Source organism: Elephas maximus, chromosome 12, assembly GCF_024166365.1.
Source record: "Elephas maximus indicus isolate mEleMax1 chromosome 12, mEleMax1 primary haplotype, whole genome shotgun sequence".
Classification (NCBI taxonomy): domain Eukaryota; kingdom Metazoa; phylum Chordata; class Mammalia; order Proboscidea; family Elephantidae; genus Elephas; species Elephas maximus.
This window is the reverse complement of record NC_064830.1, coordinates 63,087,041-63,105,537: the sequence shown is the minus strand read 5'-3', so window position 1 is coordinate 63,105,537 and position 18,497 is coordinate 63,087,041. Positions and strand designations below refer to the sequence as shown.

The window sequence follows — 18,497 nt, the reverse complement described above, 5'->3', positions numbered from 1 at the left end:
CTATCTGGAGATGAGGGAGCTGCTGTGCGACTGGCCAGAGGACGAGGAGGTAGCTGTGCTGAGCTGGGAGAAGCTGCTAGTGCAGGATTCCAGGCTGGACATGGAGCCCCTGGGGAGGCAGGCAGGGCACGGCATTACCTGCTGGTGGTGACACAGCCCCAGGGCCAAGCCACAGCAGAAGGAAAGCTGTTGACACTGCAAATGAGGTCCCAGGGCTCACACCATTGGGCTGATAACAGCCCGGAGACCGGGCCAAGTGCAGAGGGAAAAGCAAGAAAGCAATGATGAGAATGAAGTTCCAGCCCTTCCCCCATTCTACCCCCAAACATAGAGCCGTTCAGGGGCTTCCCACTCACCTGAACACAGCCTGGAAGAGTCCGTGGCCCCACCTCCAGCCTCACCCCCCTCTTGCTTTCTGCCAGCAAGCCACACTGGCCTCTGGCAGCTCCTTCGATGCCTGGCTGCCCTCCAGCCTCAAGACCTTTGCATGTGCTGCTCCTGCTGTTGAAGCACCTTCTTTGCTCACCCTCCTTGTTAGGTTAACTCCTACTCCAAACTTCAGAGCAGGACTGCCTAGTAGAACTCAGCAATGATGGACGTGTTCTGTGTCTGCTCTGTCCAACGTGAAGCCACGAGCCACGCAGGACTACAGAGCACTTGAAACGTGGCACGAGCAGCTAAGGAACCAAATGCTCAGCTTTGGTTCGTTCTGATTGCTAATTTAAATTGCTGCATGTGGCTCGTTAGCTCCACATTGGACAGTGAGCCTTAGGGCCTCACTAAGCAAATGTGGGAGACCCTCAGTGGCACAAACAGAGAAGCGCTCAACTACTAGCCAAAATGTTGGTGGTTCAAGTCTACCCAGAGGCACCTTGGAAGAAAGGCCTGGCGATCTGCTTCCAAAAGGTCACAGCCTTAAACCCTATGGGGCAGTCCTGCTCTGCACAACTGGGTTTGCCATGAGTCTGAATCAACTCAATGGCAACTAACAACAACAACAACAACAAAGTGTTGTCTAGGGACCAGCAGCATCAGCACCACCCAGAACTGGCTAGAAATGTACCATCTCTGCCCTGCACCAGACCTGCTGAATCTAAGCACTCAATTACTAACCAATAGGTTAGTGGTTCGAACCCATTCAGAGGCACCTTGGTAAACAGGCCTGGCAATCTATTTCTGAAAGATCAGAACCTTGAAAACCCTATGGGGCAGCTCTACTCTGCAGACATGGGGTCACGAAGAGTTGGAATCAATTCGACAGCAACTAACAATAACTCCAATGTCACTTCCTCCAGAAAGCCTTTCCAGAAGCCTCTCCCACGTCCCCTTCTATGCCAGGCCCCCTTGCCACAGGCTCACAGCTCACCGTATGAAGGTCCTGGGCATCTGGATATTCAATCAGCAGGTGGGTGCATCCCACACCCCCAGCCCAGAAGAGGTGCTCAGGAATGTTGGCCTGGCCTGGAGGGGCGTCCCTGTCCCCATCCCTCCTACCTGAAGTCCTCGGATGCCAGCACCTCGTAGTAGTACAGCAGCTTGCATTTGGGGCCAGGGCTGTGCAGGGTGATCAAGACATCGTCCATGCCGGGGAGGCTGCAAGCCATGCTGCCAGGCCCCCCGTGCATCTGCCACCGCAGCAGGTAGACACCGGGCCAGCGGGTCACATGGGAGCCCTGGAACACAGCAGCTGCCTGAGGCTCCATCCTCCTGGGCCTGGAATGGGGGCTGAGCCTTCATAGGCTCCCGGGCCCAAGAGTGGACAAGTGGGCCCTGCTTCCTGTGCTGATTCCCTGGGTAGTGCAAACGATTAAAGTGCTTGCTGATAACTGAAAGGTGGGAGGTTGGAGTCTACCTAGAGGCACCTGGGAAGAAAGGCCTGGTGATCTACTTCTGCAAAGTCAGCCACTGAAAACTGTGGAGCACAGTTCTACTCTGACACACATGGGGTCACCATGAGGTGACCAGGAGAGCCTTGAAAGCCAAGGTGAGTCACCCTCCAGACTTCCCCTCTCAGCCTAGCTGCCTGAGATCAGGGTGAGCATATGAGGCCTGAAATTTAAGGTGGCATCACTGAACCCTGAGAATGAGCTCCACCTTAAACTCTGCACCATCCACACCTCCCTCACAGACCCTCACCTGGCTCAGCCCACAGACCCTCCTCCCAAGGGCCCCTCTCTGGGATAGATGGTGCCCTTCCCCACTAGGGCAGCCCCCCTCATCCTTCTGGTGTGATAATGCTGGATTTTACCTGAACCCCGTGGAAACAGCAATGGTTAAGGAAATTCCCTTCCCTTTGCATTCCAGAAAACGGCTTACTGCATGAGACACAAATTCCCCTGGTTTACCTATGACACGGCTGGACCAGACTCTCCAAACTCCAGTTCCTCGCCTCAGAAATGAGCAAACGAACTGCTTGTCCCCACTGATCAATCGGAACAACTGCTCCTTCACCAAACTTGGGTTACACTTCCCTCCCTCCCCTGAGTCCCTGCACTTTGCCCCCTACCCCAGCCTGAGCCAACATACAGCCCTTTCTTAAGAACTCCTTCTGGATTGCCAGAAGAACGTTCTCATGAGGAACCTATACATAGATCAAGAGGCAGTTGTTCGGAGTGGTTTAAAGTCAGGAAAGGTGTGCGTCAGGGTTGTATCCTTTCACCATACCTATTCAATCTGTATGCTGAGCAAACAATCCAAGGAGCTGGACTATACGAAGAAGAACGGGGCATCAGGATTGGAGGAAGACTCATTAACAACCTGTGTTACACAGATGACACAACCTTGCTTGCTGAAAGTGAAGAGGACTTAAAGCACTTACTAATGAAGATCAAAGGCCTTCAGTATGGATTGCACCTGAACATAAAGAAAACAAAGATCCTCATAACTGCACCAATAAGCAACATCATGATAAATGGCGAATTCAGAAGATGCATTGCACCCCTGAGGGAGCAGGAGATCAGTGGGATGCAGACCCCAAATTCTCACAAAAAGACCATACTTAATGGTCTGACTGAGACTAGAGGAATCCTGGCGGTCATGGTCCCCAAACCTTCTGTTGGCCCAGGACAGGAACCATGCCCAAAGACAACTCATCAGACATGGAAGGGACTGGACAATGGGTAGGAGAGAGATGCTGATGAAGATTGAGCTATTTGTATCAGGTGGACACTTGAGACTGTGTTGGCATCTCCTGTCTGCAGGGGGGATGGGAGGATAGAGAGAGTTGGAAGCTGGCAAAATTGTCACGAAAGGAGAGACTGGAAGGGCTGACTCATTAGGGGGAGAGCAAGTGGGAGTACGGAGTAAGGTGTATATAAACTTATATGTGACAGTTTGACTTGATTTGTAAACGTTCACTTGAAGCTCAATAAAAGTTAATAAAAAAAAAAGATGCATTGCATTGGGCAAATGTGCTGCAAAGGACCTCTTTAAAGTGTCGAAAAGCGAAGATGTCACCTTGAGGACTAAAGTGTGCCTGACCCAAGCCATGGTATTTGCAATCACATCATATGCATGTGAAAGCTGGACAATGAATAAGGAAGACCCAAGAAGAACTGACGCCTTTGAATTGTGGTGTTGGCGAAGAATATTGAATATCCCATGGACTGCCAAAAGAACGAACAAACCTGTCTTGGAATAAGTACAACCAGAATGTTCCTTAGAAGGAAGGATGGCAAGACTGCATCTTACATACTTTGGACATGTTGTCAGTAGGGATCAGTCCCTGGAGAAGGACATCCTGCTTGGCAGAGTACAGGGTCAGCGGAAAAGAGGAAGACCCTCAATGAGGTGGATTGACACAGTGGCTGCAACACTGGGCTCAAGTATAACAATTACTGTGAGGGTGGTGCAGGACCAGGCAGTGTTTTGTTCTGTTGTGCATGGGGTCGCTATGAGTCGGAGCTGACTTGACGGCACCTAACAACAACAACAACAACATTTCATGCCCACCCTGAACCTTAGAATGTGACCTTATTTGCAAATAGGCTCTTTGCAGATGTAATTAAGGATTAGGGTGGGCCCTAAACCCAGTGGCTGGTGTCTTTATAAGAGAAAGGAGAGGGAGATTTGAGACCCAAAAAAGAGACACAAGGAGAAGGCCACGTGATGATGGAGGCAGGGATTGGAGTGATGCATCTACAAGCTAAGGAATACCAAGACTTGCCAGCAGCCACCAGAAGCTAGAAGAGATGCAGGGAAGGATCCTTCCCTAGAGCCTTCAGGGGGAGCACAGCCCTGCCAGCACCCTGACTTCAGACTGCTTGCCTCCAGAACTGAGAGAAGATAAATTCCTATTGTTTTAAGCCACTAGTTTGTGGCACTCTGTTACAACAGCCCTAAAAAACAAAACAGTTGCCATCAAGTTGATTCCAACCCACGATGACCCCACGTGTTGCAGAGTAGAACTGTGTTCCATAGGGTTTTCAAGGCTGTGACCTTTTGGAAGCTGATAGCCAAGGCTTTCTTCTGAGGTGTCTCTGGGTGGGTTCAAACCACTAACCTTTTGGTTAGTAGTCGAGTGCTTAACCATTTGCGCCACTCAGGGACTCCTATGGCAGTCCTATAGCACCAATACACTTAGATAATGCTATGATTCTCATTTCTCAGATGGTAAAACCAAGGCTCCAGAGCCTGGTGCTCTCCACTGCCAATGTGCTGCCCCTCTCAGCCGAGGCCTCGCACATTTTCTACGTAGCACTGAGTGCAGGTTGGCTGGGTGAGTACTTACACGATGTCTCTCTCTCTTCCTGCCCCGCAGAGTCCCTGAGGCTGGGACCTCATCTGCTTTGTCCACTGCTGTATCTCCAGAGCCTGGCACTTAGGGCTCAGCAGTGTGTGACGAGAGACTACGTAAACAGAAGAACACGCACCTGAATGCTCTCCCCTTCACGGCAGACTAGGGGAGCCTCCACGTGGCTATAGTTGGTGCCCAGGACCCAGCCTTTGTCCACCAGCTGCCCACCGGCCCTGGCTCCAGGTTCCCGGGGGCCCGGCGTGAGTGCCTGCCTGGCATGGTACAGGCTAAACACCACATCCCCGCGTAAGACGTCAAAGTCCCAGGTAATGACCGACTCCCCTTCCAGAATCTCCACTGCGACCTGCAATGGAGACAGCAAGGCTGAGGGTCCAGGCCAGGATGAGTACCTTGTCCTCCCACCAGAATCTCCCCAGGAGGAGAAGAGCTGGGATGGGGAAGATAGCCTTAGGAGGTACTGGGGGTGCCCACCCAGGTCTCCTTTCCTGGGCCACATGCTCACTCCCTGAGTGTGGGCTGCTAAGGTTCACAGCTGCTCCTAGGTCCAGAGAATTGCTCTGGGCAAAAGAGGCCACCTCTCCCTGAACTGCCTGGAAGCTTCTGCCCTGGGGGCAGGCCACAGTCAATGACTGAGACAGGTACAGACAGCTGCAAGGCCAGCCATTCTGTGATGCTGCCCACACTCCCAAGGTCCCCGCGGGCTTATGTCAGTGAAAACTGCCTCTTGGCTTAGGTTCCTCCCCCTGCCCAGCTGCCCCACTCCTTGCAGGCTACCCGAGAGCTGTCCATCAACCAGTCACTTGCACAAGGATTCTTGTCTCAGGCTCTGCGTCTGGGGAACCTAGGGCCACCCCCAGCCTCGTAGGCCCTCCCAGGCCAAGCCCAACACCTCATGGGGGGCGCCCTGGAGCACGCTGGCTGAATGGTAGGTCTCAGTCCACTGCCGCAGCTGGTCGGCGTGTTCGTGTTCCTCCTCAGTCAGATAGAGGGACTTGGGGACCAGCCCTCCTTCGGGGACGTTACACTGAGGGACAAAGACAAAGGGTGGCAACAAGAACCATATGATCCCACTAATGTGGAATATCTAGAATAAGCAAATACATAGAGACAGAAAGTACAATAGTGGCTACCAGGGGCTGGGGGAGGGGGAATGGGGTTCAGGGTTTCTGTTTGGGGTGATGAAAACAGTGGTAATGGTTACACAATATTGTGAATGTACTTTATGCCACTGACTTGTACATTTAAAATTGGTTAAAACGGTAAATTTTGTTATAAGAGTACAGCCATAGAAAACCCCATGGAGCACAGTTCTGCTCTGACACACATGGGGTCGCCAAGAGTCAGAATCCACTTGACGACAATGAGTGTGGTTTTTTGCTATATTTTACCATAACTTTTTAAAATTAAAACAAAAGATAAGAAAAAGGTTGTCAGGTCCGGGGCCATCCAGCCCTGACCTGATCCAAGAAGGTGCTCTACGACCCCCTGAAACAACACTTACCACAGCTACCCTGTACTGAGCTGGGAGCTGGGCTTCCGTGGTCACACGTTACCCCCAGAACTACCTCTTAGGTAAGAACTATTTTTCTTCCCATTTCACAGAGGAGGAAACAGAGGCTCAGAGAGGTCACGTCCCTTGCCTAAGATCACACAGAAGAAAAGGGCTCGGCCAGGATGCAAACCCAGGTTCATCGAACCCCTAGGCTCATGGTCCTTATCCCTAACTGATGCCTAAGCCTGGGACCTCTCCCACACTGCACCCTGCGGGGGCTATGTCTCTCCCTCCATGATGGGGATGGAACAGCTGTGGGCTGTTGTAATATACAGGCTTCCTAAAACCAAAGGCATCATGGATCCCCAGGCCCTCAGGAGATGCCCTGCCACTGCTAGAGGAACCCCCACCCCACTCCATTTCACTTGGGAAAACACCAGTATTAACAAGGCAAAGCTGCTGCCCACTGCCCTTAAATCAGTCACTCTGAGACCTGCTGACCCACTTGCTAAAAATAAACCATATAAATGTATCGCAACAAGTGGAAGAGCAGGCGAGGTTGGCCCTGTTCCTATGAAGTCTTTTTTTTAATCTGGAAATTGTGCATGCATGCTGTTAGTACTTCTCTTAGAGAAGAACAGAGGGACCTGCTCGCCCACCATCATTTCAGCACCAGGGAGGCAACAAGAGGGGTGTGGGCCTCGCTCTTGAAGCCGCTGCCTGATGCTCCCAAGGTGCCGTGTGGTTGTGTGCTGGGACAGATCCCTTGGGTACGCCAGCTCGGGATCCAGGGCTGTTGGGACATTTAAGTTGCTGCCCCTGCGGCAGAGGGAAGCGTGAGCATGTAAACTCTGATGGCTGCTTAGCAACACCTTGGAGAGGGAATAAGGATGGGTAAACCTTTGGTGGAGTCCCTGGTGGCCCTGGTTAATGCGCTTGGCTGCTAACAGAAAGGTTTGAAGTTCTAGTCCACCCAGAGGCACCTCGGAAGAGGGGACTGGCAATCTACTTTCAAAAAATCAGCCATTGAGCTTTTCCCTTTTGCGGCCATCGCTGAAGCGGCTGCGGGTGAGGACTCGCCGGCAAAGCGCGTGTAATCTGCTGCCATCCCTTCCCGGCTCCGGTGACCCTCGCCCCCGGGGACCCTGAGACTTTCCCGGTGGCCGAACAGAAGCCGAATAAGGGGGCCGGGATAGCCTCGGCCCATTTTCCCCCTAGATCAGGAGCCACCGGGCTGGGGAGGGGAGGCAAGACCAGGAGTGTTGGGACTCAGAAACTGGGAGGAAGGGGACCTGTCGGGATGGAGTCACGTCTCGGCGGTGTAGTTCCGAAAGAATGGCCTTGAAATAACTTCTCGGTAAAGCATTCATGGAACTTCCAAACCGCGCTCGCCCATCGGATGGCTTTTGGATCCGAGAAAACTATGCAGGATTTTCCAGCCAAAATGAAGTTCAATCCCTTTGTGACTTCTGACCGGAGCAAAAACCGCAAAAGGCATTTCAATGCACCTTCCCACATTCGCAGGAAGATTATGTCTTCCCCTCTTTCCAAGGAGCTGAGACAGAAATACAATGTTCGGTCCATGCCCATCCGAAAGGATGATGAAGTTCAGGTTGTGCGAGGACACTACAAAGGTCAGCAAATTGGCAAAGTAGTCCAGGTTTATAGGAAGAAATATGTCATCTACATCGAACGGGTGCAGCGAGATAAAGCTAATGGCACAACTGTCCACGTGGGCATTCACCCCAGCAAGCCCTGGGTGGCACAAACAGTTAAGCTCTTGACAGCCCAGAAGTAACATCAGTAGAAGGGCCTGGCAGTCTCATTCTGAACAGTCACAGCTGTGAAAAACCTTATGGAGCAGTCCTCTGCACACATGGGGCCACTGAGTTGGAATCAACTTCTCAGCAATTAACAAGAGTGGTTATCACTAGACTCAAACTGGACAAAGACCGCAAAAAGATCCTCGAACGTAAAGCCAAATCTCGTCAAGTAGGAAAGGAAAACGGCAAATACAAGGAAGAAACAATTGAGAAGATGCAGGAGTGAAACAATCTTACCTACAACTTCCATTAAAAACTGCAGAAACGAAGCACCTTTCTGTTACGTGTGGTGCTTTGGAGCTAGTTACTGTTGGTTCAGTTCAGGCTCTTTGGATTTGGAAAAGGAAGCTCGGGAGACATTTGCTGGTTGGAGGCTGGTCATGCCTATCTTGTTTGCTTGAGTGTACTAATGAAAAATACTGTTTAAGTATCAGGACTGGTAGGGTGGTGATTTTTTAATTTTATTTTTTTCAAACAGTTAATTTACATAAATGTTTGGTGTTGTAGACGTTGGATAGGTAATCCCTAGATGCTTGTCAACTGGACCACAACAGGTTTTATAAATACTTGTCAACAAAAACAAAAAAATCAGCCACTGAAAACCCCATGGAGCACAATTCTACTCTGACACACGTGGGGTCACCATGTGTTGAAGCCGATTCAATGGCAATTAGTAAACCTCCAAACTGGTGTCTGGGTTTCCTGAAACTTTTGTCTTTCCCATTGTGTTTGAAAGAATCGACGTTAAGGTCACACACTCAGGAAGCAGTCACACCGCTTGGGGAAGCTACTAATACAAGCAGTGTCCTCCGAAGAGCCAGGATGACCCTCCCCAGGAAGAACAGATGCTCTCGCTTTACTCCAGCGCTCCGGAGGCTGCATCCTGCAGCCCTAGAGCCCAGGAATCCTGTCACCAGAGGCCCTGAGGAGATGACAGGGCTGCAGTGCTACCTCTCCCACCCACCAGCAAGCCCAAGCGCCCCATCTGCTGTGCTCACCACGCACTCGCCCCCCAGGAAGTCGGGGATCACTTCCTTATCCAAGTAGTCCACGAGGCCCCCAGGGCCCTGGTAATTGCTGCCGCTGTAGATGAGGAATTTCTGTCTGGTGTTCTCGTTGATGAAGGGGCTGATCTGGAATGTGGGAAATAAATGAAATGGAAAGCTTTTTTTTTTTTTTTTGAACCATTCCCAGTTCCAGATGGTTCTACTGTTGAACTGTTTCATGCCCGCTCTGCCATACTAAATGCCTCTCATTCATTCATTCACCATTATTGAACCCACCCACAAGCATCCAGGGTGCAGTACGAAACCAGATCGACAGGCAGCTTGTTGCCTGATGTTAAAAATACTCCCCATCTGGCATCAACACAATGGGGCCCACCCATCAATGGAATATCACTCAGCCATGGAAAGGACTGCAGGACAGATACCTGCTACAACGTGGATGGACCTGGAAAACATGATGCCAGGTGAAAGAACCCAGACACAAAAGGCCACAAATTATATGATTCCATTTTGTGACGTACAGAAAAGGCAAATTCACGGAGATAGAAAGTAGATTAGTGGTTGTCTAGGGGCTGGGGGGAAGGAGCCCTGGTGGCACAATTGTTAAGCAACTGGCTGCTAACCAAAAGGTCAGCAGTTTGAACCCACCCAGCAGCTCCACGGGAGAAAAGACCTGGTGATTTGCTTCCATAAAGACTACAGCCTAGGAAACTCTATGGAGTAGTTCTACTCTGTCCTATAGGATTGCTGAAGGAGTTGGGGGCAGGGGAGGATAGGAAGTGACTGCTAACTGGTATGGGGTTTCTTTGTGGGGTGATGTGACGGTTGCACAATCTTGTGAATGTACTAAAAACCAAGAAACTGTACACTTTATACTTTACACTGTACACTTTAAAAGGGTGAAATAATGGTATATGAATGATATGTCACTGAAGCTGTTATTAAAAAGAAATGACAGCTACCATTACTGAACATTTTGATTAAAGATTCTATAGATGAATCCTGATGAAAAGGAGAAAACGTAGAACAGAATTTCAAATTCTGATGGAATTCAGACTTTTTGGAGTCATGGAGGGTGGATGAATCCCTGAAACTATTGCCCTGAGATAATCTTCAAATCTTAAACACAAAATATCCCCTGAAGTCACCTGAAACCCAAACAACAGTTTAGCTTAACCAGTAAAAAATGTCTGCCTTGAGCATTATGCTCTTTTAAGAGCTGTCTCTATGGGATCAAAGGGACAACACCAACTGGAAAGGTTAGACAGGAAACTTGGGGAGCAGTGAGTTTATGTTAATGAAGGAGGAACAACTCAGAAAAGGAAGGTGAGAATGGTTGCACAATTCAGAGGATGTAATCAGTGCCACTGAATTGTACATGTAGAAACTTGGTGTACGTTTTGCCGTGTATATTCTCAACAGCAACAAAAAAATAAAAAAGAGAAAGAAGTGAGAATGTACTGACAAACAAGATCGTGTTAGGGTAAATTAATTACCCCATCATATATCATATTTTTAAAGTCCACCCCCCCCCCCCCCCGCAAAAGAAATGAAATGGGACAAAGGGGCAGGGCAGCTCACAGAGGGACCGCCCTGCCCATCATCAGCTTCCACCAGAGGGGGATGCAGCCCCGGCTCCCACTCTTACCAGTGTCCAGAGCACAGGGAAGACACAGGGGGCCCGCACAATGAGCAGCCAGCCCAGGGTCTCAGGGTAGTTGTCCTCCACCACCTCGATCATTCGCAGCAGGGCCTTCACCCCTGGCCGCCACAGGTGCCGCATGTTGAGCCCCTCCAGGTCCACGAGGCAGGTCCAGGAGCTGCGGCAAAGACAGCCCTTCATGCCACCTCACTCTTCCACCTGCCACGGCCCCAACATGCTCTCAGGGTCCCATACAGCGGGATGGAGGGGGTGGTTCAGTAAGGCAGGGCTGGAAGGAGGGAGCAGGGCCACAGGATCCCACACCATGGGGTGGGGCATGTGGAGAGGAGGTTAAGAGCGTGGACACTGAGACTGGCACCTGGATTCAAGTGTCACCTCCACCCCTGAGAGCTGTGTGACATGGGCAGTGAGCCTGACCTTCCTTGCCAGGAGAGAGGCAATGAGAATCACAGTCCCCATCTCAAGCCATTGTTAGGATTAAATCAGGTGGTGTAGGTGAAGCCTTCCACCAGCCTGGCACACAGCATGCACACCATAAAAACTAGTTGTTACTAATTACTGAAAAAATGCTAACTTCTAAATATAGAGTGTGTGGAAGGTGTACTGCAGAGCCAAGTGGCTGGGTTCAAATCCCAGCTTCACCACTTACCAGCTCAGTGACCTGGGTGAGCCTCACCCCTCTGAGAAGCAGTTTCCCCGACCATGAAAACAGGGACAAGAACAGTCCCTGCCTCATTGGATCTAGTGAGGAAATTAGGTTAGCTGTGTCTAACACTTAGGGGGAATTCGCTCCCAGCCCAGAATCTTGCCTGATGGGACGGCCAAACTGTTTTCTGTTGCCTTCACACCTCCTCTGGCCTTCCTCATTGATGGAAAGCACCTGGATGGTAGAGACAGTGGTGGGAGGTGTTCTCATGGCAGCCCCACCTGCAGGCAGCCTTCCTATAGGCCCAGCCCAGCCACCACCGGGTCCCAGAAATGGGTCCCACTCACGTGCTGCAGCAGAGCCTCCTCCCCCACTGCTTTCATCAAGCCTTTGGTGTCCATCTGGCCCAGGCGCAGGATGTAGAGGGGGCGGCCATCTGGGGAGATGGGGCCAAGCAGAGAGAAGGGCCGGTTATTTAGGGGATACTGATGAGAGGGGCAGGGAATCCCTGGGTGGTACAAACAGTTAACACTTGGCTGCTAACCAAAAAGTTGGACGTTTGAGTCCACCCAGAGGTGCCTTGGAAGAAAGGCCTGGTGACCTACTTCCAAAAAATCAGCCACTGAAAACCCTATGGATCCTGAAACTATTGCCCTGAGATGATTTTTAAATCTTAAGCCAAAAATACCCCCTGAAATCTTCTTAAAGCCAAACAGTAGTTTAGCCTAACTAGTAAAGAATGTCTGCCTTGAGCATGGTGCTCTTTTAAGAACTGTCTATATGGGATCAAACTGACAACAGCAACTCTAAAGATAAGATAGGAAACTTAGGGGGCAGTGAGTATATGCTAATGGGGGAGCAACAATTTGGAAAAGGAAGGTGAGAATGTTTGCATAACTTGAAGAATGTAATCTATATCACTGAATTGTACACGTAGAAACTGTTGAATTGGCGTATGTTTTGCTGTGCATATTTTCAACAAAAATAAATGTATATAAAATAAGAAAACCCTATGGAGCACAGCTCTACTCTGATACACGTGGGGTTGCCATGAGTCGAAATCAACTGGATGGCAACTGGTTTTATGTGGAGAATTTATCTTGCAGGAAACCCTGGTGGCGTAGCGGTTAAGTGGTATGGCTGCTAACCAAAGGGTCAGCAGTTCGAATTCGCCAGGCGCTCCTTGGAAACCCTATAGGGCAGTTCTACTCTGTCCTATTGGGTCGCTATGAGTCGGAATCAACTCAACGGCACTGGGTTTGGTTTTTTTCTTTTTTTAATATATCTTGCAAGATAGAGCATGTTAACTCTGCTCCATGGTGACAGACCCAGGGAGCCTAGGTGAGTTTCTTCATGTCAGAAGGAGAACTGCCGGTATATCCTGGACTCCAACACTCTGACCCCGACATCACCCCCATTTCACTTCTCCTCCTGGGTTTAAGGTGGGGACAGCCTTGGCATCTATTAACTGACAACTGGATGTGCACAGGGTTCCTTGGATGGTGCAAACAGTGAACGTGCTCAGCTGCTAACTGAAAGATTGGAAGGTTGAGTCCACCCAGAGGAACCTTGGAAGGAAGGCCCAGCAATCTACTTCAGAAAAATCAGCCATTGAAAACCCTATGGAGCACAGTTCTACTCTGACCCATGTGGGTTTACCACTAGTCGGAGTTGACTCAATGGCAACAGGTTTGGTTTTTTTTGTATGCATGAGAGGGTCAGGTCAAAGCTGGGGATGAAAAGGTCAGCTCCTCAGAGAATGAGGTGCCCAGTATACGGCCCACCAAGGCCCAATCCATTCATTCATTCACTAATGTTGTTGTGTGCCATTGAGTCAAATCGTTCATACCTGCCTGCTTCTAAGAGGAGCTCAGACCTCTTACCACGAAAGACAGGAATAACAAAAGTGTGGAAATAAAGATAAGGTTTATGCATCATGGGGAAACCAGGTGAGGTACATGTGAGAACTTTCTGCTATCTTGGCAAATTTTCCGTAGCCCTAAAGCTATTCTGGAGCCCTGGTGGTACAGTGGTTAAGAGCTTCGCTGCTAACCAAAAGTCAGCAGTTCAAATCCACCAGGCGCTTCTTGGAAAACCTATGGGGCAGTTCTACTCTGTCCTGTGGTGTTGCTATGAGTCGGAATTGACTTGACGGCAATGGGTAAAGCTATTCTAGAGTCTCTGGGTGGTGCAAACAATTGCTGCATTTGGCAGTGACCCTGGAGTGCTGTGTACATTACATGGGTAAAGGGACGCACCTATGTCCTGGTAGTGCCAGCCCCCAGCGTAGAACTCCTCCATCAGGGCAGGGGGCCGCCAGGTCTGAAGCAGGGAGTCCACCTGGTACTGCCTCCGCCAGCTCAAGGACTGGCACAGCATGTCCCGGGCCTTGTCCAGGTGGAAGTCTCGAGCCCGCAGGAACCGAAGAATGTGCTCATCTTTGGGAATCTGAGAGAAGACGGAGGAGGAAACCCATAGGATTTTATCCTCTAATCCAGTAGGTGACATGACAAAAAGCAAGTCTTCTGTCTCAGCTGCAAAAATGTTTTGGCAGGAATAGAACCCAGTTTTCCCCCAAGCACAGGCAGAGAGGCAATCGAGGGATGGAGTGTATGTAATAGCACAGGATGGGCCACCCCAGCCCCCACCACAAAGAATGATCCGGCCCACAAGGTCAATAGTGCCAAGGCTGAGAAGGCAAAATAGCAAAGCATGTATTATGGATACATAACCCACTGCTGTTGAGTCGATTTCAACTCATAGCAACCCTGTAGGACAGAGTAGAACTGCCCCCATAGAGTTTCCAAGGCTGTAAGTCTTCATGGAAGCAGACTGCCACAATTTCCTCCTGCAGAGAAAATGGTGGGGGGTTCGAACTGCTGACCTTTTGGTTAATAGCCAAGCGCTTAACCACTGTGCCACCGGGGATCCTTTACGGATACATGGAAAACCAAAAAAAAAAAAAATCAAACCAGTTGTCATGACATGGATTCCAACTCACAGCGACCCCATGTGTGTGCAGAGTAGAACTGCTCTGCACAGGGTTTTCATGGCTGTGACCTTTCAGAAGCAGATTGCCAGGCCTTTCTTCCGAGGTGCCTCTGGGTGGGTTTGAACCACTAACCTTTTGGTTAGTAGCCCAGTACTTAACCGTTTGCACCACATGAGACAATATATAATAAAAAATAAGGTGAAATATAAGTTTCCAGTATTGTTAATTCCATGAACATCTCGACCTCACCCTCCTCCCTGCCCCTGGTGCCTGTCTACCTGCAGCGGAAGGTTTACACACTGCTGCAGGGCCGAGCCCTGCACCCACCTTGCCTTTGTGGGTCTCCTGTAGCCAGTCCCGCAGCTGGATCAGGCAGCTCTCCTGCATGGGTGTGAGCTGGCCCAGGCACCGCTCAATGTAGTCCGAGTCCAGCTTGTCCCCTTGGAGGAGAAGAAGGGAGTTCAGGAGAAGAGGGAGATACCCCTTTCTGTAGCCCTTGCCTTACTGGCCATCCTAGCTCTGAAACACAGTTCCCAGCAATACTGTGACCCCTTCACCAGATGATAGCCCCCTGGGCCCAAACCAGTTTCCAAGGTGGTGTTTTTGTCCAAGGAGCCTGGTCACATCTCTCTGTAGCCAATGAGTTCTCCTCTTTGACCTTCTGAAATAAAGATAAGAATTCCCACCCTCTGGAGCTGTTCTGAGGGCTCTTAACAACATGAGCTCATATTTACTGGGTGATGAGGGCCCATGTCAGCTCAGGGAATCCTCCCAACAGCGAGGAAGTGAGGCAACTGTCTCTATTCCCACTTTAGAGAAGGGAAAGCTGAAGCCGAGAGGTGAAGTCAAAAGAGAATATGCATATAGCATGTGCCCAGCATGAAGGAGGTGGTTGGTAAATATCAGCTCCCCTGGCTTTCTGATCTCCCTACCCTCTTGCTGGACTTGAGACTTCTGGCAGCCAGACCCTGATTCTGAAATTCCACTGTGCCTCTGGTTAGGGGCCCTGGTGCCATGAGGATCACCCCCATTGTCCTGCCCCGTCTCACTCGACTGAGCTGTTTTGGGTCAGCACGGGTCAGCATTTAAAGGCCATTCCCCCACCTGAGTCCCAATGCCCTCCTCTTTTTTTTTTTCCCTTAAATTTTACTGTGCAGTAAAATTTACATAATATGAATTGTGCCATTTTAACCATTTGTTTAAGTGTACAATTCAGTGGCATTAACCTATTTCCAAAATTTTTCATCCCCGCAAGCAGAAACTCAGTACCCATTAAGGATTAACTCCCCCTTCCCCTTCTTCCCAGCTCCTGGTAACCACTAATAAACTGGTCTCTGTGCATTTGCCTGTTCTAAGCATTTCATATAAGTGGGATCATACAAAATTTCCCTTTTGTGTCTGGCTTACTTCACTCAGCATAATGTTTTTGGGGTTCATCCATGTTGTAGCATGTATCAGAACTTCATCTGTCTTAATGGCTAAATAATATTCCATTGTAGGTATATGCCACATTTTGTTCATCCAGTCATCTGCTGATGGACACTTGGGTTGTTTCCATGTTTTGGCTATTGTGAATAGTGCTGCTATGAACATTGGTCTACACGTATCTGAGTCCCTAATATACCTAGGAGTGGAATTGCTAGATCACATGGTAATTCTATGTTTAACTTTTTGAAGAACCACCAAACTCTTTTCCACAGTGGTTGCATCACTCTACTTTCCCGCCAGCAATGCCCACTGCCCCTCTCAACTGGGTGGCAGATGGCAGTGCACCACAGCATCTCAGCAGTGGGTGGAGACATTACAAAAAGAAGCAGCCTGTGTGGGCATAATGGTCCTTTGTGTATAGATGGGCACAACAAGAAAACAACTTATATGTCCACATTTCCAGCAGCAGGACCTAAAAAAAAAAGCAAAAAACAAACCCGCTGCCGTTGAGTCGATTCCAACTCATAGCAACCCTACAGGACAGAGTAGAAGTGCCCCATAGGGTTTCCAAGAGGCGGCTGGTGGATTCGAACTGCTGATCTTTTGGCTAGCAGCCGAGTGCTTAACCACTGCACCACCAGGGCTCCCAGCAGCACCCAAGGCTCCCCCAAAACAGATAAGCCCAGGGCCAAGGTCACCCCAAGTGCACCAAGAGGTATCTGTGTAAATAGAGGCAGGAGAGGAACCAGCCAGGCCCTGCAACACTGCAAAGTGGTCAGCAGTAGAGATGCCAGAGACAGGGAGGGGATGGGCAGGGAGAAAATGTCCTGGAGAAGATTGCCTCCAAGCAGATGTGAAAGCCCTTTCTCCTGAACACAAAAGTGCCATGATTCAGTATGGGTAAAAGGGGTGCAACTGGCTTCTGCCAGCTGCCCTGAGTGCCAGCCCTGCTGGGGCAATGGAGGAGCACAGACAGAAAGGGGAGGGCAGGCTGGGGCACAAGTGGGGACACAAAGGGGATGACATCACTGAGTATGTGTACTGGAAGAGGCACGGGATGTGCTAAGAAAAACCTGCAGGTATACTAGCAGCCAGCCTTTGTAGAGTTGGTGTGGAATAAATACTCATGGCATGAATGAGTTTTGTTCTCCCCCCAAAATCAGCCATTGAAAACCCTATGGAGCACAGTTCTATTCTGACACACATGGGGTTGCCATGAATCAGGGCTGACTCCTGGGCAACTGTTTTTTTTTTTTTTTTAACACAGCCCCAGGCACATTAGTTACAGGCACTATCATCTGTGTATCCTGGAGCCAGGTAAACTCCTACAATCCAGGGACCCTGGGGGAAAAACTGAATCAATGTGAACACACATGCACATTTTTAAAAAACTAGGCTCATGGTGTATGTACAGTTTTGTATCCAAGATTTTAACATTATATTGTAAATATTTTCCGTGTCTTTAAAAATTCTTTATAGTATGATAAAGGGCTAATTGCCTTAATATACAAAGAGCTCCTATAAATCAATAAGAAATTGATGGGCAAAAAGGAAAATGTAAAGAAGACAGGAACAGGAATTCATAAAAGAGGAAAACAAAGATGTCTAATAATGAAAAAATACTTGATCTTGCTTATAATAAAAAAAATTTTTTTTTTCTTATAATTAAAGAACTGAGTGACTGTTCTGCGCCTTTCAGGAATTTAAATCATTTCATAATCTTGTGGGGAGTGGGTATGGAGTCAGGAATAGACACAGTTACACACTTTTAGTACAACCTTTTAGGAGAACAAATGGATAATATCTACCAAAATTTTAATTGTACATCACCTTTGAACCCAGCAATCCACTTTTTAAATTTTATACAAATACAGTTTTTAAAAAAACCTACCTTAAGTACAAAGATGTTCCACATTGTATTTAAAAAAAAAAAAAAACTTAAACAACCTAAATGCCCATCATAAAGGAGTTAGCTAAATAATGGCTCAGTCACATCATGGAATACTGCGATGTGGTAAAACAAGACACATGCTCTGATATAGAAAGTTGTTCAAGAAACGTTAAAGCTGAAACCAAACCATCAAGTCAATTCCGACTCACAGTGATCCTACAGGACAGAATAGAACTGCCCCATAGGGTTTCCTAGGCCATAAATCTTTACGGAAGCAGACTGCCACATCTTTCTCCCGCATAGCAGCGGGTAGATCTGAACCACCAACCTTTCAGTTAGCAGCCAAGTGCTTAACCGCTGTGCTACTAGGGCTTCTTATATGCACATACCCAAAAAAAAAAAAATACGTACCTATATATATGGAGTTGCTGGGTGGCACAAACCGTTAAGCTCTTGACTACTAACAAAAAGGTTACCAGTTCAAACCTACCCAAAGATATGTCAGAATAAAGGCCTGGTGATCTGCTTCCAAAAGATCACAGCCTTGAAAACCCTATAGGGTAGTTCTACTTTGCACACGTGGGGTCACCATGAGTCAGAGTAGATCTGACAGCAACTAACAACAACCTATGTATGCTTAGATACTTTCAGGAAGCATAAACACAAAACTATTGTTGCCTCAACTGAAAGGAAAGGAGTCCTCTTCTCATTGTCCATCTTCTGAGCAGTTTGAATTTTTTCATAAAACCAGAGGAAAAAGCAATGCTGAGTCACCAGAGGTCAATCCCTGATGTAGAAA

General features: G+C 48.9%; 1 protein-coding gene across 1 annotated transcript in view; it reads right to left on the bottom strand.

Annotated features, from left to right (window-relative positions):
- SEC14L5 (SEC14 like lipid binding 5) overlaps positions 1-18,497 on the bottom strand; it is a 58,190-nt gene continuing 39,693 nt past the window's right edge. The window contains exons 6-15 of the mRNA XM_049904398.1: positions 14,707-14,819; positions 13,646-13,835; positions 11,735-11,823; positions 11,551-11,621; positions 10,727-10,898; positions 9,070-9,204; positions 5,646-5,780; positions 4,872-5,099; positions 1,495-1,673; positions 1-109 (exon numbers count right to left, since the gene is read on the bottom strand). Coding sequence (XP_049760355.1) covers positions 1-109; positions 1,495-1,673; positions 4,872-5,099; positions 5,646-5,780; positions 9,070-9,204; positions 10,727-10,898; positions 11,551-11,621; positions 11,735-11,823; positions 13,646-13,835; positions 14,707-14,819 — 1,421 coding nt within the window. The remainder of the gene's footprint in view (positions 110-1,494; positions 1,674-4,871; positions 5,100-5,645; positions 5,781-9,069; positions 9,205-10,726; positions 10,899-11,550; positions 11,622-11,734; positions 11,824-13,645; positions 13,836-14,706; positions 14,820-18,497) is intronic.